At 41.0% G+C, this 25536-nt stretch overlaps 1 protein-coding gene across 1 annotated transcript in view; it reads left to right on the top strand.

Moving 5' to 3' along the window:
• grik4 (glutamate receptor, ionotropic, kainate 4) overlaps positions 1-25536 on the top strand; it is a 175696-nt gene that overhangs the window by 44815 nt on the left and 105345 nt on the right. Inside the window, exons 5-6 of the mRNA XM_038961883.1 lie at positions 2732-2910; positions 17993-18046. Coding sequence (XP_038817811.1) covers positions 2732-2910; positions 17993-18046 — 233 coding nt within the window. The remainder of the gene's footprint in view (positions 1-2731; positions 2911-17992; positions 18047-25536) is intronic.

The raw sequence follows: 25536 nt of genomic DNA, 5'->3' as shown, positions 1-25536 counted from the left end.
TTAGACCAGATGTTTTAAAGGCACACACACGCCAAAGTTCTGGGCTTTCTCCAACTGTCAAGGTAGATGTTTGTGTCTCCTTGGAGAGGAAGAATTATAGGATATGCTTGCTCAACGATTCGACTCTCTGCTCGGAAAATGTCATGAGTAATCTGTAATTAAAGTTGATCAAGTAAAATAATGTCTCTCTGTCTCCGGAGAGAGCTGGATGAATAAACTCTGTGGGAAGACGGACCGGTTAACTGGGGTGATGAAGTGATTTAGCCGGTTACCGGCAATGACTTGTTGTTGTTTGTTGTCTGGGGATCAAGCTGAGCAATCCTCCCGACGTGATGACATTCAAAGATTGTTTCAATACGGATTATGATATATTTACAGCTCCAGTAACAGCAGACGTCAGCCAACCTTAATTCTCCCCATCAGAATGAATAGTTGCTGTGCTGTCAGTTCTGTTGCACTTCCTCCCTACTGAAAGACATCAATCAGTAAGTGAGGAAACTGTGGAGAAAATATGGCTCCACCAAAGGCTCTAAACAGAGGGATGAGAGTAAGCTTCCTCCATTGGCTTTCCCTGGGGGGGGGGGTCTAATGAGAACAAATCAGAGGAGAGCCCTGGTCAGCTGTTTGCTCGTCTACCAGGATGAGAGATGGATGAAAGATCCCTTTCAACGGGGAACGATGAGAAAGGATCACAGCGTCCCAAATTCCCCGTCCTTGCCCATTACAGAGCTCTAGTGACACGCTGAACTGTTTATATAAGAGAGAGCGATAGACTATCGACTTTTTGATCTGTGTGGTCATATTCAGGTTAGGGTAAGTTCATGTACTGACACGCTTCCAATGCCTAGACATTAGCACCTGTCCTATCCCAAGCACTCCAGTTAACAAATGCTGCCGGTCTGGAGGGAAAACTACATTGAAGTAATTTAACTCTCTTCCATCCGCCCGTCAATCGCTTAAATCACCTGATTAATCATGGTCAATCGGGTTCGGGCCTGTTTAAAAAGTATATCCATCTTTTACTGTGAAATGCCATGAAATTCTGCAAACTGCACCCATTCGGTTGTAGAGTACAGAGTTCCCGGACAGCAGGAGTCCAGCAGCCCAGTCCAACAGACTGGTGTGCAGCCAGTTGAGTGCTGTGTTGACACTGGCAACACAGCACAGACCTGTCATTGGTCCTGGCTGAGCAGTGTGTTTGCATAGAGGCACAGTGTGCAGGAAGGTAAATGAGAGTCGGGGCTTTGTGAGAGCCCAGTGAAATGTGACGGCCTGTGAAAGGGGGAAGTGACTGGCTGCCCGGACTGAGTGGCAGGCCCTACCTTTATCTGTCTGCCTGAGAAGCAGCGTCAGGCAGTGCTACAGTGTGTGTGGCCCATGCCAATGAGGTACCTACAACATTGTAGTATTACACACCAACTACTGCAGGCAGCAGCAGCACAGCCTCCACAAAGCAAACAGACTTCACACGTCTCTAACCTTCAACGGTCTCCCTTTTTCCACGGCTAACCGAGAAACAGTGCCTCCCCGTTTGAGAATAACAATGTTATTTTTCATTAGCACGGGTTCAAAAAGCCTGAAACGTTGAAGCGACGTGGCTGCTCAAAAGAGATTGTGAAATGAAGACATCACGTACATACTCCATTTTTTATTTATGTCGCTTTGAATCATGCACAGCCTAGACACCAAATGGAAATGTATTCCCCACTGGTTGAATGCAAGGGAATGGCAGGAGGGGCAACTCCTTTTTTCTCCTCACATCAGGGCAACTCCTGCTGGGAACACTGAGCAGCGCAGTGTGCTGTCTTATGTAACGTACTAAATGTGAAATTGCAAGCAGGGAATGAAGATTGAGCAGGTTTAGAAGGCTCATCACATATATGCTGGGTAACTCGACAGGTAACGGAGCTGACAGGCATCATCGCTGATGATGTTTGTTTCTAGGAGAAACAAACCATTAAAGGCATTAAGATTCGATGAGTTCGAACCCGCAGTGCCTTAGGAACAGCTGCTGCTGCTACTGCATGTAACCAAAGGAAGAAAACAATGATGCTATGTCAATGGGTTCTACTATGATCAATGCTGGATTAAGTTGTATTGTAATGTACTGTATGTTCTGACACCTATGCATGTATGTAACGTAATATCAGAGGGAGGAGAAAAAAAAAACAGCAAATGAACTCTATCAAAATAGCTTTTTCTACTACGAATTAAGCTTGGTCTCTGTTGTATTGTAATTGTATTACAAGTTCAGTAAAGTACCACTGGAAACATATTCATTACCTCACTTATAATTAACCCGTATCCAATCTCTTTGAAGCAGGTTCTGAGAACTAAATGCTGGAGATGGTGTTTAAAAATATCACCTAGCAATTAATTACTTTACAATTAGCTGTAATTACAGGTCATCAGTTGAATTATTTTAGGTGGGACGGATTTTAATGACCGTGTTATTGACAAACAAGGCATAAAAAGAACATTCTCTTTTCGGGGACCGGTCGACAATATCGATTCGCTGTTTTTTTTATGAATATGGTGTTTCTCACACAAAATGACGTTTTTTTTTTTTTTTTAACTTATTCAATTGAATTTTTTGGTCGTTTTTGACTTGTCAGTGCTAGTTCTCAGAAATGTGACTTTAATACTCAGAAATTCATCACAGATTACCCTTAGGAGATTCATTGTCTACCTGCTCATAATAACATCACTGTCTTCGTCCCTGTCCCCACAGGCTTATTAAATCTGGAGAGACTGTTACGCCAGTTCCTCATCTCCAAGGAGACACTATCGGTTCGCATGCTGGATGACAGCCAGGATCCCACACCCCTTCTCAAGGAGATTCGCGATGACAAGACTGCCACCATCATTGTGGACGCTAACGCAACAATGTCCCACATCATTTTGGAAAGGGTGAGTCTGTCTGTCATAATGCTTTACAGTGTGCTCTTTCCCGATGTTCTGAGACATCTCAGCAGTAGCTGATGATACAATTAAAAAATTAAAAAAAGATCTATATGTCGATGTCAAGATAAAGTTCAGGGTCAAGGTTGATATTGAAAATAATTGAACGAGTTACAGGCTGAATCACTTACCGGTGAATGAGTGTTGGACTGAATGAATGGTAGCTTTAAACATCATACACATAGTTCTGATGTACGTACTGTAGGCCTACTAGCATGAATAAATCATGGGATATCTGTATTTGGAGAGTAGAATGGTGTGCAAATACAATTAGAGGATATTGTGGAGTGCCGTTGGGCTTAGCACTTAAAACACTAGAGTGCCGAAGAGTAGCAGCAGAGATGGGAAGTATTGAGAAATTAAAACCAATGCTAGAGATAGGAAATATGGAGATATTAAAACCAATGCAATTAGCTTTTTAAGAAAAAGGTCTCGCCCAGTCAAATCTTTTTACTTCGAGTGACAGGCGTGAGATGTAAATTATGTGCTGTTCTGTGATCATTCATTAATAATGGAGAAGTACATTCATCCGACTTGGTTTGTTTTCGTAAGATCAGAAAGACTACCGAAGACTACATCCCCAATAGGTTTTAATGGTTGATCTTTATAATAAATGCAATCCTTAACATCACAAACACTAATTAATATTGTTGTAGTATAAAGGAAAGAGAAGTGACTAAAGTTTATTATAATATTTCTTTTCACGTTTTTTTTTTTTTTTTACAGACATCTGTTGGTAGCAACGACTTTCTTTGTTGATAAGATAACCTATTTGTCAATCATGGAATGATGAACTCTTTTTGAACTATTGAAGGCATCTATCACTCATCAAGTTATATGTTATGTATTTATAAATAAGATCATTATTTGGTGGGTGCTTATATTTGTCCTATTTCACAAATGTACAGGTCTGTATTAATAATGTGTGAATTGGAAATGTTGTTGTTGTTGTTGCATATCCCAACTCTCTCTGAGACCCTCAAGAGAGTGGAGGCACAGTCAGGGTCTGCCGTTATCAACGGCAACCCTGGAGCAATTAGGGTTAAGTGCCTTGCTCAAGGGCACATTGATAGATTTTTCAGTATGTCAAGCAACCTCTCACACCCTAACTGCTAGGCCCCGTAAAATCACCAGCTGAGATTGGCAGTTCCATGGAGAGCCAGGGATTGAACCCGGGGCCTCATACATGCAAAGCATGTGCTCTACCATTGAGCTATATCTGAACAAGGCAGTTAACCCACTGTTCCTAGGCGTCATTGAAAATAAGAATTTGTTCTTAACTGACTTGCCTAGTTAAATAAAGGTTTCAAAAATTTAAATTAAAAGAGCTAGTCTGACATATATAATATCATCTAAGTGAATATTCATATCAGATATGACTATTCTTCACAGTAAACTGTCAATATGACCTTTCAGTGATGTCTGTTTCCACTAATAGAACCATACCTGAAGTGAACAGAGAAGTTAGCAATTGAAGCAACAAAATAGAACACTCTGTAGCTTGGCAGAGTTCTTCCGACGCCGTCATGAAGTTAATACTTTGCGTGATAGGACAAGACTCCTGCTATCCATTCTAAGGAGCTGTGATTAGATCTTAAGGTGAAAGGCACCTTGCAGCAAATGGCCGTGTTGTAATTAAAACATAGATATTGGGAGCTTGGCTGCAGTGGAGGAGACTGACTAAAGGGAAATGGAGAGACAGAGAGAGACAGAGAGAAAGACAAAGAGACGGACAGAGACCAAGAGAGAGAGCAATTGGGCACTGGCTAAGGGTGCATGCTAGGTTTGAATATTTGCTGGTATTTTACAAATGTTCCATCCTGAAAAAAAAATCATTTTCTCCCGGGTAGCCCGGTAATGTAAACTCACTCCATTCCGTACAAATATGCGCAACCGCGACATTCAAACGAGGCTGCAAAGAAAACTAATGGGACTGTAGCGACTGTGTCGACTTCAAAATCTGGGGTGTGAACTACGTTTCTATTCAAGCGTTGATCGACATGGTAATGGCTCTATAGTATTGGAGAAAAGTTGAAAAAACTGACCCTCCGTTACATCGTGACGTGTCATGCCGTAACGTATAGCACGCATAAAGCAACTGTTTCTGTCTTACAATCTCTCTCCACCAGGTGTAGCACTTCTCTCATCGTTTAAAAACAAGAAATGGACAGTGACTGGGGTAAGGGGGGGGATACCTAGTCATTTTTTGCGTCATCACTGCAAGCATCATGACTCTCAAAAGCAGCTGTTTACTTCTGAAGATCACTTTAGCACCGCACTAAAAACCCGATTCAAATTCGACACAAACCTTCAAATAGGTATGTAATGACACATTATATAAACTATTTATAGTGATTTATTTACATTTTAAGTTGGATAGATCGAGTTGGATAGATCGAGTGAAAAAAATACGTTTTCCCACACGATATCTGTCCTTCTCACTATCACGCATTAGTTTCCCTGCCCCATCCGCCATTTTTAAAAAGACCCGACGGAGCTCATTGCCTTGTTGAATTATGCAGAAACGGGCAGCGTAGAGCTCATGTCATTGATTCTGTTGGAAAGGGGAGAAATTGTGCTTTACATTGGTATTGACATTACAGTTGATCTGGAAGTATTACGTTTTTGGGGCGCTGAAATAAGGTCAATTGTACGGACCACGGCGATGTACAAAAGTGAGTGAGTTTTCGTTATTTCCCACCAAAACCGGAAGTGTAATTCAAAAGTATATAAAGAATATAGTCTATGTCTGGATTTGATTAGAGTTTTGATTGAAAATTCAGTGCTACCTGAGCCTGATGAGCTATACATAAAAATCATTTCATGAGCCCTTCTGTACATTAAAGACATTTTATGAGCCCATGCCCAAAAAATCCCAAATGATTGTGTCATTATCCAATACATATATGATATACAATATAGGCTACTGCACATTACGCACTACAGAAAAACTTACAATCCCATAGATGTAGCTAGCTATATGCTCTCTTGGGTAAATAAATGAAACAATCTCCAGTAGGCTAATCTTTTTGAGTGTGAATTGTATTACATTATACTGTACTATATAGACTGGAATTACGCACCTCGTTCAAACCATGATAAAGCTGAGAGAACATGCGATTCTGGTGCAGCACATGCTGCCTACAAAGTTACAAGCGAAGGTTAGCGAATTAGTAGGCTGACGCATATATACTTTTCATCATATTTCCCCTAATGTTATTAGCCTACCTCCTCTTTCTCTCTATTGTTGCCTCATTCCTTCCTCGCTTTCAACAGTGAAATGAAACAAGTTCCATTGTCCTTATCTTCATCATTCTAATGACACCCTTGAATAATATAGGACTAGAATTAGATGCAGATGGCATTCACTTCTCTTCACGAAGATTGAATGGTTATGGGACTTAATAAATAACTGCTGTAGCCTACCGGCATTGCTCGTTCGCTCTTGCTTCAAACGACCTGTGAGTTCTATTGGCTGCTGTATTTAACATTCAGAAAACAAGACTTTGGACACACCTACTCATTGAGAAAGAAAAACCCTTGAATGAGTAGGTGTGTCCAAACCTTTGACTGGTACGGTATGTCTATCTTGAACAGGATTATCTATTTTGGATGCAATCTGAATGAATGAATGAATGAATGAATGAATGAGAGAGAGAGAGAGAGAGAGAGAGAGAGAGAGACAGAGACAGAGACAGAGACAGAGACAGAGACAGACAGACAGACTGACTGACTGACTGACTGACTGACTGACTGACTGACTGACTGACTGACTGACTGCTCGCGCAGGCTCCGATTTAAAGCAATGATATTCGAGGGATAGGCTGTTTCAAAAGTCTGCAGCTGCAACAGAAAAAAAAATATCGGTACAATCAAAAATGAAGGTGACCCCCGAAAGCCAGATGGAGATGTGTAAATTAGACATGCATTCGGTCCATAGGCTATGCTGCAGCAAATGTAGGCCTACCTGTCACAAGGAAAAAAGACACCGTGATGAGATGATAGGTCTGCATGCATTGTGAACAGCACTCCGTACAGAGATGGGCTGTCTGTCCCCACCGTGAGCATCGATGATTGATCATGCAGAGAGCAGAGAGAAGGCCGTAGAGAAGCAATATTTAGATGTGGCAAATTATTTGACGGTTCCATTTCACGTCATGCTGTTGATATAAATCATGTATTATAATTTACCGGTTTCTCACAGTTATTTATCCCAGGAAAAGGGAGTGGTTTTGGGCGGTAAATCTCGATAACTGGCTTCCCAGAATTCAACCCTAGTGCATGCCAGTGCCATAGCAGGACTAGCACTGGAAGAGCCAATCCCTCACAATATCCTCTGAGGAGACGAGCAAGAATGTGCCTGTCTTCCCGTCTGCATCGATCTGGCCAAAGGCCACGCCCACTAACGTTTCTTTTCCACCATAAGTCTGGATTTGTTTCCTCCCCGGCGACTTCTCGAATGCCAACACATTCAAACCATTTCGATTGGTCCCAGAAACCGATGGGTTGGGCCCGTGCCGGCCTGCACGAATCATGAATCACACCATTTTGACATCAGCTCAAACGACTTCTAGGACAGCAGATTCAGACTGATGAATGGCGGGATTGATATAGCAGCGTAATTAAATTCAGGATGAGTCATCAGGCAAAGCTAATAGTCCTGCCCCAATGAATATTTTTCTACATCTTTTTTTCTCTAAATGTTTTTCCTTCTCTCCCTCTAAAGTATTTATCTCTCCCTCACACACTCCCTCCCTCCCTCCCTGATTAGCTTTTCTGTTGTCATATTTCTGTGTTCATCCAGTCAATTCTTACTGCTTTATTTCTCTGCCGCTCTCCTCTTCAGTCTCAATCTTTGCCTCAATCAGAGATACTGATGGCCGTTGCTGGGCATCCTGTCACCATGGCAACCCGGGGGGGGCAAAGGGTAACAACCCACAAGAGCTGACAGTGGGATTCCTTTCTATGTCTCCGCCTCCGTCCTACAGTCGCTCCATACCTCTATTATCATTCCTCTGTCTTCTACTCCTCCTTTTCTCCATCTCTCTGTCTGGAGGAGGTGTGTAGTGGTGCTGTGGATAGTTTGTTGGCACGCAGCCCGCTCATGAGGAGAGGACGTTGGCCGAGCAAATTGATGCTTTTTGCCAACATTTTGTGCTAGACTGAGGATTTAATTACATGGTACACTGTAAGGACTTTGTATAAAAGAGTCTAATCTTATTGCCCTCTCTTCACGCAGGACGTTCTATCCTCTTTGTTTCTGGATGTTTACATCTTTCGTTAGAATGCTGGTCAGCCAGAGGTCTACTTTTTACACTGAAGACAGTGGGATTATTTTTTCGATACTCTGAAAAGTGTTAATTTAAGTGGGACTCATATATGCTCTGTGAAAGTATTATATTTAACCCTCCAATAGTTAAATGAATCAGTGTATTTCCTGTGTGTTCTGCAGCAGGCCGTTTGTGGTCTGGGGGTTTAGCTTCAGCATCACTGAGTGTAATCTCGATATGTCAGCCCCCCGTGTTGTCCTACTATACAAAGCTGTGGTCGGATTTGCTCAGATATTGTGCTCAGCGTGGTGGGGAAGAACTATACGCCCCAAAACAAAAACCTTGGAAACACAAAAAAGGCTCTATGAGAACAATAGAAAGCTGAGGAAGTTTGGCTTTGTGCCAGGCAAAGGGAACACACTTTCTTTCCATTATTTATATTTGTAACCTTGCTGAAGTCCCTGACCTGTACTGCACATTTAAAGGCATATTAACTGTGATTAAAAAGCTGGTCAACTTAAAAAATCTGGTAAAAAAAGCTTGTAAACTCTGTCATCTGTTGTCCTGTTGGCTATCTTCGTTCTCAACACTTCAAGATCAAGACTTGGAACAATGTGCATTTTCCAGTGCAGTGTCCACCTGTCCTTTTCCACTAAATGCTGTAATTTGTCTTAAATTGACCTGACAATCTGATACTATAAAACGGTTTAACAAATCTTAGCAAACAAGCAAGTAATGTATCATCTGGTCGGTTTCCTCTTATTAGCAACTATTAAAATAATAATAACCATACAATCAAAAGATAATGTCTCAGTGTCGTGGATGTGTGCAAATATACAGTATCGTGAAAAAGTGTTTGCCCCCTTTCTAATTTTCTATACTTTTGCATATTTTTTTATACAAAATGTTATCAGATCTTACACCAAAATCTAATATTCATAAAGGGAACCTGAATTAACAAATACCACAACAATTACATACTTATTTCATTCATTTCATAAACAAAATTATGCAACACCCAATGTCCATTTGTGAAAAAGTATTTGCCCCCTTACTCTCAATAACTGGTTGTGCCACCTTCAGCTGCAATGACTCCAACCAAATGCTTCCTGTAGTTAGTAGAAAGAGGAGGAAGGGAAGCGCTACTAAGGTACACAATAGTACATTTTGGTAGACAGAAGGTGCTCTTTGGTAAAAGGGGTAAATTGGTTATCAAAAAGAAAGGAGGACCAAGGCACTCTTCATATAATTCATTAAAATGTCTTTATTAGTACTAATAAAGGCATGTTAATGAATTATATGAAGAGTGCCTTGGTCCTCCTTTCTTTTAGTACTAATAAAGGCATTTTAATGAATGATATGAAGAGTGCCTTGGTCCTCCTTTCTTTTTGATGCTTCCTGTAGTTGTTGATCAGTCTCTCAAGTCGCTATGGAGGAATTTTGGCCCACTTTTCCATGCAGAACCGCTGTAACTCAGCAACGTTTGTTGCTCGTTTCAAGTCCTGCCACAACATCTCAATTGGGATTAAGTCTGGACTTTGACTAGGCCCCATTCCAAAACTTAAAATTGGTTGCTTTTTATTCATTTTCATGTAGACTTGATTATGTGTTTAGGATCATTGTCTTGCTGCATGACCCACCTGCTCTTCAGTTTCAGCTCACAGATGGATGGCCTGACATTCTCCTGTAGAATTCTCTGATAATTAATGGTTCCTTCTAATAAGGCAAGTCATCCAGGTCCCGAGGCAGCATCCCCAAACCATCACACTATCACCACCATGCTTGACTGTTGGTATAAGGTTCTTACTGTGGAATGCAGTGTTTGGTTTTCACCAGGCATATTGGGACCCCTGTCATCCAAAAAGTTATACTTTTGAATCATCTTCCCATAGAACATTCTTCCAAGAGTCTTGATGATAATCCAGGTGATTCCAGGTGCTTTTTGTCAAACTTGAGTCGACTTTTTCGGATGACATGGGGTCCCATTACGCCTGGTGAAAACCAAACACTGCATTCCACAGTAAGAACCTCAAACCCACTTTCAAGCATGGTGGTGGTTGCAGTCATTCCAGCTAAAGGTGGCACAACCAGTTGAGTGTAAGGGGGAAATTACTTTTTCACAAAGTGGAATTGGGTGTTGCATAACTTTGTTAATAATAAAGAAAAATACATATTTGTAAACTCAGGTTCCCTTTATCTCATTTTAAGTTTTGGTTGAAGATCTGATGATATATTTTTAGAACACCTACACATTCAAGGGTTTTTCTTTATTTTTACTGTTTTCTACATTTGTAGAATAATAGTGAAGACATCAAAACTATGAAATAACACATATGGAACCATGTAGTAACCACAAAAGTGTTAAACCAATCAAAATCTATTTTATATTTGACATTTTTCAAATAGCCACCCTTTGCTTTGATGACAGCTTTGCACACTCTTGGCATTCTCTCAACCAGCATCACCTGGAATGCTTTTCCAACAGTCTTGAAGGAGTTCCCACATATGCTGAGCACTTGTTGGCTGCTTTTCCTTCACTCTGCGGTGCGACTCAGCCCAAACCATCTCAATTTGGTTGAGGTCAGGGTATTGTGGAGGCCAGGTCATCTGATGCAGCACTCCATCACTCTCCTTCTTGGTCAAATAGCCCTTACACAGCCTGGAGGTGTGTTGGGTCATTGTCCTGTTGAAAAACAAATGATAGTCCCACTAAGCCCAAACCAGATGGGATGACGCATCGCTGCAGAATGCCGTGGTAGCCATACTGGTTAAGTGTACCTTGAATTCTAAATAAATCACTGACAGTATCACCAGCAATGCACCCCCACACCATAACACCTCCTCCTCCATGCTTTACGGTGGGAACCACACATGCGGAGATCATCCGTTCACCCACACCAAGGCTCACAAAAACTCTAGACCAAAGGACAAATTTCCACCGGTCTAATGTCCATTGCTCTTGTTTCTTGGCCCAAGCAAGTCTGCTACTTGAACTCTGTGAAGCATTTACTTGGGCTGCATTTTCTGAGGCTGGTAACTCTACAGTGGTTCCTCCTTTAAAAGTTGCGAGCTGGCACCGCGGGACTTAGAGGTACCCAGCGTCACGGATTCATTGCTCCAGACCACCACAAGGGGGAGTTACAGCATTCATTATGCGGTTCCAATGATGAATTTTGACGCGAGCCACCCTTGCCTGGTGGCGTTCTTCAACAAAGATGGCTGACAAAACATTACAGTGGAACCAGATGTAAGTTGTTATAACGTCATAACGAGTCAAGCAAAAAAAATGTACAATTGAGAGGAATATGTTAGTTAATGTAGAGAAAAACGTTTGTGCATATTTTTTTGTCATAAAGTTAATTTATGAAAATCACTATTTAGAAAGTTATCTGACTAGCTAACATTAGCCAGGTAGCTAGTGTCAGGAGAATGAATTTGTAATTCGTGTTGTTTCATGTTTTAGGGACTCCTGAGAAAACCAGCAAACTAGGCTGTCGTCTTGTGAAACAGTGGATGTAAAGAATCTAGCTAGCTAAAGCATTTACTGCAAATTGGTTGTACAATTGTGTAAGCTTGCCTTGCAATGCAGCTGAAGTAACATAGCTAGCTAACTGTTTACTTTCTTATTGTGTAGTGGAGGATAAAAATAACTGTATGCCTATGGATGTGTAGCTAGCTACGGTATGTAGCCGATCTGTGTATGGACCCTAAAACGTTAAGTTCTGAACTAATATTCATACCAATCTATGAACCTCAGCTATCATAGTTGTTGTATCAACTTCAAGTCAGAATGGCATTAATGAAGCCTATGGATAGAGTAGAATATAATAACTTTATTGTGCCAAGGATGCAAGTCCTATATACATGTACTGTAGTTATTACCACGCATGAGATTCCCACATTGTAGCCTGTACATTGAATATATTCACTGATCATGTACTCTTCCTTGGCAAATAAAGGTGCGGTTCAGGTATGAATCTCTGAGACATTATTTTTCAGTCATATCAAACTCCATTATTTGAATGACGCTGTGTCTGCATGTAAGACAAGGTGGGGAGAGAGGTGTGGAAGACAGAAAGGGAAAGAGGTAAGAACAGCGGCAGACAGAATATGATTCATGAATTACAGTGCTACCCTAATATTCTCTCAGGTCATCACAATTGCGGTGTCTCCTAACCAGCCTTGGGCCCCCAGTTGGCCCGAAGGTTATCTTAAGAGCGGGTGAGGTGGCGATGACGGGACTGGCTTCCACACTCACATCAAAACATACCTGGAGACGAGAGACAAATGGATAGAGAGAGAGCATGATTAAGCCTTGTTTTTTTATTCTAACATGGTCAGTCATCTTAATCAGGAGGTGAAATGCAAAACTGACCTTGGATCATTAACTCTGGGACTCCTACATCTCTGTCTGTATTTAAATGTAAAGCATCTCTTTAATAATACTTCCTGTTGACCCGACCAAGTGACATATCACCTATGATCATGCTGTGCCCTTTGCGTCAGCCAGTTCAGATGCTGGCGGGGTTCACCAAAACAGTTTATATAACCTAGAGGATTTAGGGAGAAGGGGAAGAGGGATGAAGTGAAGAAGAGTGTGTGTGTGTGGTCTCACCTGGTGTCCACACTAAGTGGCTACAGAGTACTTTATGCTGAACAACAGACACACGAGAACAAACAATAGAAGATAATGTCAATAGAAGATACTGTATGTGACGCAGACACCTATCGGAGTGCACCTGAAACTTTTAAATATAGAGGGCTATGTGTCTCACCACTTGGTTATTGCAAGGCTAACCCCCAGGGAAATCATGACTTGGCAGCAACAGATAGTCCAGTGAAAATGGCTGTGTTTATGTGTTGTAAATCTGAAAATTAGCAGCTGACATCTTAAGGCTTTTTTAATTAACGCATGTGAGACAGGTTCCATGTACAACAAGACAGGCAGAGATGGAGAAAAAGCCTCTGGTTATGGACACTTTTGCCAGCAATAAAGCTTCCACGGCCTGTTCCTCGGACAGTGAACATCTGGCAATATCTACATTTTCGACCCCTTGATTAGCTCGCTCTCTGAAAGTAAAGAAAACAGCTTATTTCTTAAAGATATGAAAACAATAACTGAGATATGACTGTTCAATCTAAAGCAGCAGATGTCATTTTTAGGATACGTCAATACAGCCCAGTGCTGCCTACCTGAGATGCCATCTTCGTAGGTGTCCGCTTTGACTTCCTTTGTGTCGGAAAAAAGTTGCTTTCAGAACAATTATTTTTGATTGAAAATAAAAAAGGTTTTGCTCTCGACAAAAAGACACAAATGTACCATGTAATAATTTGCCTGTGAATAACCACACCTTCATACAAACGTGCTACTGTATCCAGAATTCTTGACGCACAACCGAAGACGCTGCCATATCCTGCCCACAAGCGAGCCACTGAGAATGATGAATGATGATGCGTGGAAGAGGGAAAGGAATGAGATGGGACAGTAATTTGTTGCAAGTTGGAGAGGAGGGCTAATAGCTGAACAATAGACAATTCAACCTTTACTAAAGAATAGTCTTATAGCCGAGCTAGGTGTGAAACCCCCCCCCCCTTCTATCACAGACCAGATTTGCCCTAATGAACAAGGGGTAGCTTGCTACTCAATGTAATAAAGTAATGACTTTTCAAATAAGTTACCTTACACGTTATGTTGGCTGACAATTTGTTAGCTACGCTGTATTTACGTACCACATAGCATATCATTACAGCAGTATGTACCGGTATGTTAGCTAGCTACCTAACGTTAGTAGTTATACATCAAACTTGCCAGTATATTAACTATAGGCTATCTAACTACCCAACATTTATTGACTTGATTATTCTCTTCATTCTTAGCTTAGCTAAATGGTATAGTCGTTGTGCTTTCTCAATGGACATTCGGGTGCTTTCGTATTCTACAATGTAGAAAATAGAAAATTAAAGAAAAATCCTTGAATGAGTAGGAGTTCTAAAACTTTTGACCGGTAGTGTATATATATATACAGTTGAAGTCGGAAGTTTACATACTATAGTTTTGGCAAGTCAGTTAGGACATCTACTTTGTGCATGACACAAGAAATGCTTCCAACAATTGTTTACAGACAGATTATTTCACTTATAATTCACTGTATCACAATTCCAGTGGGTCAGAAGTTTACATACACTAAGTTCACTGTGCCTTTTAACAGCTTGGAAAATTCCAGAAAATGATGTCATGGATTTAGAAGCTTCTGATAGGCTAATTGACATCATTTGAGTCAATTGGAGGTGTACCTGTGCATGTATTTCAAGGCCTACCTTCAAACAGTGCCTCTTCCCTTCACATCATGGGAAATCAAAATAAAATAAAAATTGTAGACCTCCACAAGTCTGGTTCATCTTACGGAGCAATTTCCAAACGCCTGAAGGTACCACATTCATCTGTACAAACAATAGTATGCAAGTATAAACACCATGGGACCACGCAGCCATCATACCACTCAGGAAGGAGACGCGTTCTGTCTCCTAAAGATGAATGTACTTTGGTGCGAAAAGTGCCAATCAATCCCAGAACAACAGCAAAGGACCTTGTGAAGATGCTGGAGGAAACGGGTACAAAAGTATCTATATCCACAGTAAAATGAGTCCTATATCGACATAACCTGAAAGACTGCTCAGCAAGGAAGAAGCCACTGCTCCAAAACCGCTATAAAAAAGCCAGACTACGGTTTGCAACTGCACATAAGGACAAAGATCGTACTTTTTGGAGAAATATCCTCTGGTCTGATGAAACAAAAATAGAACTGTTTGACCATAATGACCATCGTTATGTTTGGAGGAAAAAGGGGAGGCTTGCTTGCCAAAGAACACCATCCCAACCGTGAAGCACGGGGGTGGCAGCATCATGTTGTGGAGGTGCTTTGCTGCAGGAGGGACTGGTGCACTTCACAAAATAGATGGCATCATGAGGGAGGAAGATTATGTGGATATATTGAAGCAACATCTCAAGACATCAGTCAGGAAGTTAAAGCTTGGTCGCAAATGGGTCTTCCAAATGGACAATGACCCCAAGCATACTTCCAAAGTTGTGGCAAAATGGCTTAAGGACAACAAAATCAAGGTATTGGAGTGGCCATCACAAAGTCCTGACCTCAGTCCTATAGAAAATGTGTGGGCAGAACTGAAAAAGTGTGTGCGAGCAAGGAGGCCTACAAACCTGACGCAGTTACACCAGCTCTGTGGGAAGCTTGTGGAAGGCTACCCGAAACGTTTGACCCAAGTTAAACAATTTAAAGGCAATGCTACCAAATACTAATTGAGTTTATGTAAACTCCTTACACACTGTGAATGTGATGAAAGAAATAAAAGCTGAAATAAATCATTCTCTCTACTATTATTCTGACATTTCGCATTCTTAAATTAAAGTAACTGACATATCTGACCTAAGACAGGGAATTTTTACTAGGATTAAATGTCAGGAACTGTGTAAAACTGAGATTAAATGTATTTGGCTAAGGTGTATGTAAACTTCCGACTTCAACTGTATATATATGTGTATGCGTGTATGTGTATGTACCGTATGTATATGTATATGTGTATATATATATACATGCATACACATATAAATACATATATATACACATACAAACATATACAATTACATATATATAAATACATATGCATACATATATGTACATATCTTTAAAAATATATATATTTCCTTTATTACCCTCCAACCCTACCACCCCTCCCCAAATTGGAGCAAACTAGTCTCATTGTTACTACAGATTGTAAATTGAAAATATTTTGTTGTTGTTGCTAAAAGTATTGTTATATTATTGATCGATTGACTATGACTTTTCATATCACCCAGTAGTGCTATCTGCAGAGTTAGCTGAGGTAAACATTGCAATTGTTCAGCCATTCCTGGACCTGTTACCAAAAACATGCTACATATGGACAGTACCAAAACAAATGATCTAATGATTCTGTCGGGGAACACATTGTTTGGGATTATTCCGCCACAAACATCTACCTATTTGAATCATATTGGTTTTTGCTGTAAGGCCTCTTCGGATAAATACATTTTTATGCCAGAAGAACCTGTGGCTCTTGGGAACGGGAGTTTGTACCCCTGAGGTAGAGGTAGAGAATCCAACAAGGTCTCACAGTCTCACATCAGAATTAGACGTTCATCCATGTTTCTGAAACATAACATTTTTAAGTTGTTCCAAACGTCAATTTTAGAAGTGTTCGGGTTAAGTTTACAGTAGGCATTAACTTCAAATTCTTAAGTTTAGGCATTAACTCCACATTCTTAAATTAAGAGTTAAGGTTTGGGATCAGATTAAAATGAAAACAAAACTTTCTATCACTGGATTTGAACTTGCAACCTTTGGAATAAAAGGCAGGTGCAAGACGCCCATCCACCATCCCTGTCCACATCTCCCAACGTCCTCAGACATGGATGGACGTTGAATATTGACTTGTATCATGGGTGACCTGGCTGAGAGAACCTTCTAGGTGAAATGTGTGTGGGTGGTTGAACAGAGACCTACTGTAACTTCCATCGAGTGAGATCCACGAGTCAACAAGTCAAACCTTATTGAACAGTTTTCCCTTGATATACTGTACTCTATGAAATATGTTTTTTCTTTTTTGACGTATCTCAGATGTATGTCAGACTAAGTCAGACTGGGCTGATTGGAAAACACGTTTTTAAAAAGCTTTGCGTTGCACCATTATTCCACAGTTCACATCGGTTGAAACATTCAACACATTTGGTGGAACAGTTTATACCAAAATAGATATACTCAAAGAAACTCCACTGAAGAACGTTCACCTTGTCCTTCACAACCAGTGCTTGCTGCTGAGGCTTCGATTTAATCAAATCCTAAAGTATTGAGCAGCATACTAAAATATCGTATTACTAATTGCTCCAAAGAGAGCCTGTCATTAGATAAGAATATGTCGCGTCTTATCAAGATGTGGGTGGATTTGATCTGCCGCTGTGTAATCGAGCAGGAGACTGCAGAGAATCTCTGATCTCCCCCCCTCTCTCTCTCTCTCTCTCTCTCTCTCTCTCTCTCTCTCTCTCTCTCTCTCTCTCTCTCTCTCTCTCTCTCTCTCTCTCTCTCTCTCTCTCTCTCTCTCTCTCTCTCTCTCTCTCTCTCTCTCTCTCTCTCTCTCTCTCTCTCTCTCTATCTTTCTCTCTCTATATATACTGTATATATATATATATATATGCTGAGTATAGAACAGCTTCTCTTTCCATAACATAGACTGACTAGGTGATTCCAGATGAAAACTATAATCCCTTATTGATCCACTTCAATCGGTGTAGAAAAGGGGAGGAGACATGTTAAAGAAGGATTTTTAAGCCTTGAGACAATTGAGACATGGATTGTGTATGTGCGCCATTTAGAGGGTGAATGGGAAAGACAAAAGATTTAAGTGCATTTGAACGGGCAATGATAGTAGGTGCCAGGTGCACCGGTTTATGTCAAGAACTGCAATGCTGCTGGGATTTTCACGCTCAACAGTTTCCCGTGTGTGTCAAGAATGGTCCACCACCCTGTGGAATGCATTCGACACCGTGTAGAGTCCATGCCCTGACGAATTGAGGCTGTTCTGGGAGCTAAAGGGGGTCCTAATGTTTTGTACACTCAGTGTATATCTCATTCTCAATATATATACCTATTTTTCTCCTTATCCTTATCCTTATCTCTTTCTCCCCCCCCCCCCCTCTCTCTTTCTTCCAGGCGTCGGAGCTGGGCATGCTGTCCGTCTACTACACCTACATCTTCACCTCGCTGGTAAGGAGATGGGGCCTGCTGCTGCTACTCGCTAATGGAAATTGATGATGTTGGTAACACTTTGCACTAATGGTCCTGTAGAGATGATTCATATCGGCCTGATTGATGACTCATTAATGTCCTGCTGGAGCCCATGTTTTCCTCTCACCCAGTTGCTCGGTTCCCCATGTCTTTTTGTGCCACTGGATGCTAGGGGGCAAGAGAGGGGGGATCATCGTGGAGAGTGATGACCCACGCCCTCCATTTCCTAAAGAGAGAGAGCGATTGCTCAACAAAGCATCGTACAGCACCATCCTCACAGGAAGAAGAGACCACTCGTTATTTTTGTAATTTTCTTTGAACATTCAGTTAATCACCACTTTCCGTGCCTCGTCCCCAACGTCGCAGTATTCCCTCGAAATGACACACACACACACACGCGCACTGCTCGGCTAATCCTCCTCAACAAATGGCAACTTTTGATTATGCCTATTTTCAACATGTATTGAATACTGTTCGCTATACTTCCAAGTAATCTGGGCAGGGAGTCAGATCTCTTTATACTGCTCCGAAACAGAGGAGTGTATTGTGGAGGGTCTTTCTTCGGCAGGTAGAGTGAGTAATTACACATTCCGTTCATGTTGAGGGTGGGGAGGATAGGTGAGTCCAGGTAGTCCTTCCCTATTTCAGTCGGTTTTCTTCCAGTCGGTGCCTAATAAACACGACCCTGGTGTGTAACATAGGTGTCAGTGCACGGTGCCTGTGATGGCAGGCAGAATGCCTGTAGGGCACTGTATGAAATTAAATCCCATGTCCCCGATAGTGCAGCAGCCCAATTTGTGTTTCGGCTGGGGGTAGTAGACATTTGTCATTTGTCACTAGCTGTCAGATGTCGGGATAGGACAATTTTGTGATCAGCAGCTCCAGAGGATGAGAGATAGTCACTCCTCACATCCTCTGTGTTATATCTCTCTAGATACAGTATCATCTGTCTCTCTTTCTCCCTCTCTTTCTCCCTCTCTCTGTCTGTCTCTGTCTCTGTCTCTGTCTCTGTCTGTCTCTCTCTCTCTCTCTCTCTCTGTCTGTCTCTCACTCTCTCTCTCTCTCGCATCCCTGACTGTCACCTCCACCTGCATTGATCTGTCTGGGAAGCTGGAATGTATTTAAATTGGTATGTGTGCTAGGTAATCCAGAGATTTTAACAGATACAGTGGGCCTCGTTTGGATGCAACACGTTTGTAAGTGTAATTACTGAAGCTGTGAATAGTTTTTAATTAATTGACCACGGTATTCAAAAAGTAACATTATATCGTAGGTATGATCAAATCCTGGAATGCAGTCATCCAAATGTTTACTTGAACTTGACCGTAATCCACACTTTAGATGTATCTGTCGCACTAACGATTAGACGACATGTATCCCTAATTGAAAAGTAATAGAGTACTGGAAATAGCACAATGAGCAATCTCTGTCTGAATAATCTGCTATATACAGTACCAGTCAAAAGTTTGGACACACCTACTCATTCAATGGTTTTTCTTTATTTTTTACTATTTTCTACATTGTAGAATAATAGTGAAGACATCAAAGCTATGAAATAACACATACGGAATCATGTAGTAACCCAAAAAGTGTTAAACAAATCCAAATATATTTTAGATTTGAGATTGCTGAAAGTAGTCACCCCTTTGCACACTCTTGGCATTCTCTCAACCAGCTTCAGGGGTAGTCACCTGGAATACATTTCAGTTAACAACAGGTGTGCCTTGTTAAAAGAACATTTGTGGAATTTCTTTCCTTCTTAATGTGTTTGAGCCAATCAGTTGTGTTGTGACAAGGTAGGGATGGTATATATAGCCCTATTTGGTAAAAGACCAAGTCCATATTATGGAAAGAACAGCTGAAATAAGCAAAGAGAAATGACAGTGCATCATTATTTTAAGACATAAAGGTCAGTCAATCCGGAAAATGTCAAGAACTTTGAAAGTTTCTTCAAGTGCAGTCGCAAAAACCATCAAGCGATATGATGAAACTGGCTCTCATGAGGACCACCACAGGAATGGAAGACCCAGAGTTACCTCTGCTGCAGAGGATAAGTTCATTAAAATTACCAGGCTCAGAAATTGCAGAGGAGACTGTGTGAATTAGGCCTTCATGGTCGAATTGCTGCAAAGAAACACCTACTAAAGGACACCAATAAGAAGAAGAGACTTGCTTGGGCCAAGAAACACGAGCATTGGACCTTAGACTGGTGGAAATCTGTCCTTTGGTCTGATGAGTCAAAATTTGAGATTGTTGTTTTCAACCGTCGTGTCTTTGTGAGACGCAGAATAGGTGAACAGATGATCTCAGCATGTGTGGTTCCCACCGTGAAGCATGGAGGTGGAGGTGTGATGGTGTGGGGGTGCTTTGCTTGTGACTCTGTAAGTGATTTATTTAGAATTCAAGGCACACTTAACCAGCATGGCTACCACAGAATTCTGCAGCGATACGCCATCCCATCTAGTTTGCGCTTAGTGGGACTATGACCCAATACACCTCCAGGCAGTGTAAGGGCTATTTGACCAATAAGAAGAGTGTTGGAGTGCTGCATCAGATGACCTGGCCTCCGCAATCCCTTGACCTCAACCCAATTGAGATGGTTTGGGATGAGTTGGACCACAGAGTGATGTGGGAACTCGTTCAAGACTGTTGGAAAAGCATTCCAGGTGAAGCTGGTTGAGAGAATGCCAAGAGTGTGCAAAGGGTGGCATATTTTAACAATCTAAAATATGAAATATATTTTGATTTGTTTAACACTTTTTTTGGTTACTACATTATTCCATATGTGTTATTTCACAGTTTGGATGTTTTCACTATTATTCTACAATGTAGAAATTTGTAGCAATAAATAAAAACCCTTAAATGAGTAGGTGTGTCCAAACTTTTGACTGGTACTGTACATACAGTGCATTCGGAAAGTATTCAGACCCCTTGACTTTTTCCACATTTTGTTATTTTTTTGTTATTTTTTATTTCATTTAACCTTTATTTAACTAGGCAAGTCAGTTAAGAACAAATTATTATTTACAATGACAGCCTACACCAGATAAACCCAGACGACACTGGGCCAATTGTGCGCTGCCCTATGGGACTCCCAATCACGGCCGGTTGTGAAACAGCCTGGATTCGAACCAGGGTGTCTGTAATGATGCCTCTAGCACTAAGATGCAGTTCCTTAGACCGCTGCATCACTCGGGAGCCCAATTTGAATCTAAAATGGATTAAATTGTTTTTTTCCATCGACAATCTATACATAATATTCATAATGACAAAGCAAAAACAGGTATTTAGAAATGTTTGCTAATTTAAAAAAGATCACATTTACATAGGTATACAGACCATTTACTCAGTACTTTGTTGAAGCACCTTTGGCAGCGATAATAGCCTTAAGTCTTCTTGGGTATGACACTACATGCTTGGCACACCTGTATTTGGGGAATTTCTCCCATTCTTCTCTGCAGATCCTCTCAAGCTCTGTCAGGTTGGATGGGGAGCGTTGCTGCACAGCTATTTTCAGGTCTCCAGAGATGTTTGATTGGGTTCAAGTCTGGAGTCTGGCTGGTCCACTCAAGAACATTCAGAGACTTGTCCCGAAGCAATTCCTGCGTTGTCTTGACTGTGTGCTTAGGGTCATTGTTCTGTTGGAAGGTGAACCTTCGCCCAGTCTGAGGTCCTGAGTCCTCTGGAGCAGGTTTTCATCAAGGATCTCTCAGTACTTTGCTCCGCTCATCTTTCCCTCGATCCTGACTAGTCTCTGAGTCCCTGCCGCTGAAAAATATCCCCACAGCAGTGCTGAGGATTTTTATTTATTTCATCCATTTTAGAATAAGGCTGTAACGTAACAAAATGTGGAAAAAGTCAAGGGGTCTGAATACTTTCCAAAGGCACTGTATATACATGACAAGGTAAGGGTGGTATACAGAAGATAGCCCAATTTGGTAAAAGACCAAGTCCATATTATGGAAAGAACAGCTGAAATAAGCAAAGAGAAACGACAGTCCATCATTACTTTAAGACGTGAAGGTCAGTCAATGCGGAAAATGTCAAGAACTTTGAAAGTTTCTCCAAGTGCAGCCGCAAAAACCATCAAGCGCTATGTTGAAACTGACTCTATACATATATGAATCAGCTCCTTACAGAAGTGGAGTTACAGTTACATGGAGTTCAGTTGGCTAGTTTTAATGGTAAGTGAACAGAGAACAGCTGTACTTGTCTCTAATTGCCCAATGTGGTTTCCCGGCATGAAATCCCGGCCATGGGAGCTATAGAGGGATGGTTGCTCTGTGATTTGTACGTGCAATAGCTCCGAGATCATCTCGTCAAGCGTCGCGGCGGTCGCTGACGGTTAACCTGGGAAGTGACTCTTTGTATTGTCTGATTCGTCTCCAAGCACAACGCTGAGTCGTAGAGACACGGCTCGTTTTCAGGAGAGCGATACAGATTAGGTTTAATGTACATGTACAGCACTCACATTCATTGCCAATATGTGACCTCAGATGATGACTCATTTCATTTGTCCGTTAGAATGTGTTTTTGTTGACATTGCGCATCGAAATGCCAATGTGAGGTGACAGGGAATCATCAGCCAACACATTGTACAATTCAAAAATGTTTATTCATCTCGGTTTTAATATTAAGAGCAACCATGCAGAACATGAATCAACCATCGATGATGTTACACAGCCAACACGTTTATAGTTCTAGCAATGATCATTTTCATTCACCTACTCATTCGCATTCATAATCTTAAGAAGGATCATGCCGAATGTTTATCTGTGTAACACAGTAGGCGTGTAACCTTCCCATGAGCCTGTGTTTAGAGTACCACAGTATGAGTCATAATACCCATAAAACCTAGCAGTCAAACAGGGAAATGGTTCCAATTGTTTTTCCACCTTTCATTTTTCCCATAGGGGATTTAAAAAAACACTTAAAATAAGGGCTGTGTTTTGTGTAGGTTTACCCTGGATTGACGTTTTGATAACCATGTAAATCTCTCTAGGACAAGTTGACTTTTATCAATATATTTGCCTGTATTTACAATCCAAAAATGAAATGCTAATGTGGCTATAATAAAGAACTACAAATGCCATCATGATCTGGATGAGACTGTTGAATCGAGGCAAAGGTAAAAATCAGTGGATTAACTATATATACAGTACCAGTCAAAAGTTTGGACACACCTACTCATTCCAGGGTTTTTCTTTATTTGTACTATTTTCTACATTGTAGAATAATAGTGAAGACATCAAAACTATGAAATAACATAGTTTAACATAACATAATCATCATTTGAAATTCTTCAAAGTAGCCACCCTTTGCCGTGATGACAGCTTTGCACACTCTTGGCATTCTCAAAACCAGCTTCATGAGGTAGTCACCTGGAATGCATTTAAATTAAACAGGTGTGCCTTGTTAAAAGTTATTTTGTGGAATTTCTTTCCTTCTTAATGCGTCTGAGCCAATCAGTTGTGTTGTGACAAGATACGGGCGGTATACAGAAGATAGCCCTATTTGGTGAAATACCAAGTCCATATTATGGCAAGAACAGCTGAAATAAGCAAAGAGAAACGACAGTCTGTCATTGCTTTTAGACATGAAGGTCAGTCAATCTGGAAAGTTTCTTCAAGTGCAGCCGCAAAAACCATCAAGTGCTATGATGAAACGGGCTCTCATGAGGACCATAGCAGGAAAGGAAGACCCAGAGTTACCTCTGCTTCATTAGAGTTAACTGCACCTCAGATTGCAGCCCAAATAAATGCTTCACAGAGTTCAAGTAACAGACACATTTCAACAACTGTTCAGAGGAGATTGCGTGAATCAGGCCTTCATGGTCGAATTGCTTCCAAGAAACATCTACTAAAGGACACCAATAAGGAGAATAGACTTGTTTGGGCCAAGAAACATGAGCAATGGACATTAGACCGGTCCAAATTTGAGATTTTTTTTTTCAACCGCCGTGTCTTTGTGAGACGCAGAGTTGGTGAATGGATGATCTTCGCATGTGTGGTTCCCACCGTGAAGCATGGAGGAGGAGGTGTGATGGTGTGGGGTGCTTTGCTGGTGAAACTGTCTGTGATTTATTTAGAATTCAAGGCACACTTAACCAGCATGGCTACCACAGCATTCTGCAGTGATACCATCTGGTTTGCACTTAGTGGGATTATAATTTGTTTTTAACAGGACAATGACCCAAAACACACCCTTACAGGCTGTGTAAGGGCTATTTGACCAAGAAGTAGAGTGATGGAGTGCTACACAGATGACCTGGCCTCCACAATCACCTGACCTCAACCCAATTGAGATGGTTTGGGATGAGTTGGACCGCAGAGTGAAGGAAAAGCAGCCAACAAGTGCTCAGCATATGTGGGAACTCCTTCATGAAGCCGTTTGAGAGAATGCCAAGAGTATGCAAAGCTCTCATCAAGGCAAAGTGTGGCTACTTTGAAGAAACTGAAATCTAAAATATATTTTGATTGTTGAACACTTTTTTGGTTACGACATGATTCATAGTTTCATAGTTTTGATGTCTTCACTATTATTCTACAATGTAGAAAATAGTTAAAATAAAGAAAAACCTTTGAATGAGTAGGTATGTTCAAACTTTTGACTGGTGCTGTATATATATATTTTTGAATCTAATGTTGTAATGAATAAATTGGCAAAATTTCTTTAAAAGGACAATTTTGTGAACTGTCTTGGACAAGTTTTAAATTGACACAATACTTGTTAGCAAAGGTGTCAGCTAGAGATGACGTGCAGGATCTTGCAGGAATTTGTAGTTTTTCATGATGTCTGCTTTGATTCTAATTAGCATTTTAGAATCTGAGAGTAAATAGAGCCGAATATATTGATAAAACTCACCTTGTCCGAGAGAAATTGACATGTTTATCAAAACATCACGCCAGGATAAGCCTACACAAAACACAGCCTTTTATTTGAAGTGTTTCTAAAATCCCCTATGGGAAAAGTGAATGGTGGGAAAATGAACCATTTTGTGGGTATTATAACACCTCCACTGTGGGGCTCTATTCACATCAGGTATCATTCCGGCTCCCACTGCTTTACCCAGCTTGCTCCTCTCCTCCTCTGACATCCCCATACATCTGCAGCCAGAGAGCTATTCCTCTGCATTGGCGAGTTTAGCAAGTAAATCTTGTTGGGGCAAAAAATAAAAAGAAGAAAGTGGGATGCATGCCAGCAAAGCCACTACACAACATATCACTAAACAATACATTAATTGCACTATAACGGTGACAAATGGTGCCCACAAACTGTTACTGCCTACATAAAGCTGTCCCAACAGCAGTCCCAACACCTTACCACTGCTGTACCTGGCTATCAGTGAAGCCTTGTCTGGCAGCGAAACAGTTCTTTCAGCCTCATTTACTGCCTTTAAAAAAAATCATAGCTGATATGGCTAACTTGCTTAAACAAATGTGGTTTCTACTGACAATTGAGATGTACAA

The sequence above is a fragment of the Salvelinus namaycush genome, chromosome 23 (genome assembly GCF_016432855.1).
Source record: "Salvelinus namaycush isolate Seneca chromosome 23, SaNama_1.0, whole genome shotgun sequence".
Taxonomy (NCBI): domain Eukaryota; kingdom Metazoa; phylum Chordata; class Actinopteri; order Salmoniformes; family Salmonidae; genus Salvelinus; species Salvelinus namaycush.
Note: the sequence above shows the minus strand (reverse complement) of the source record. Positions and strands in the feature narration are given on the sequence as shown.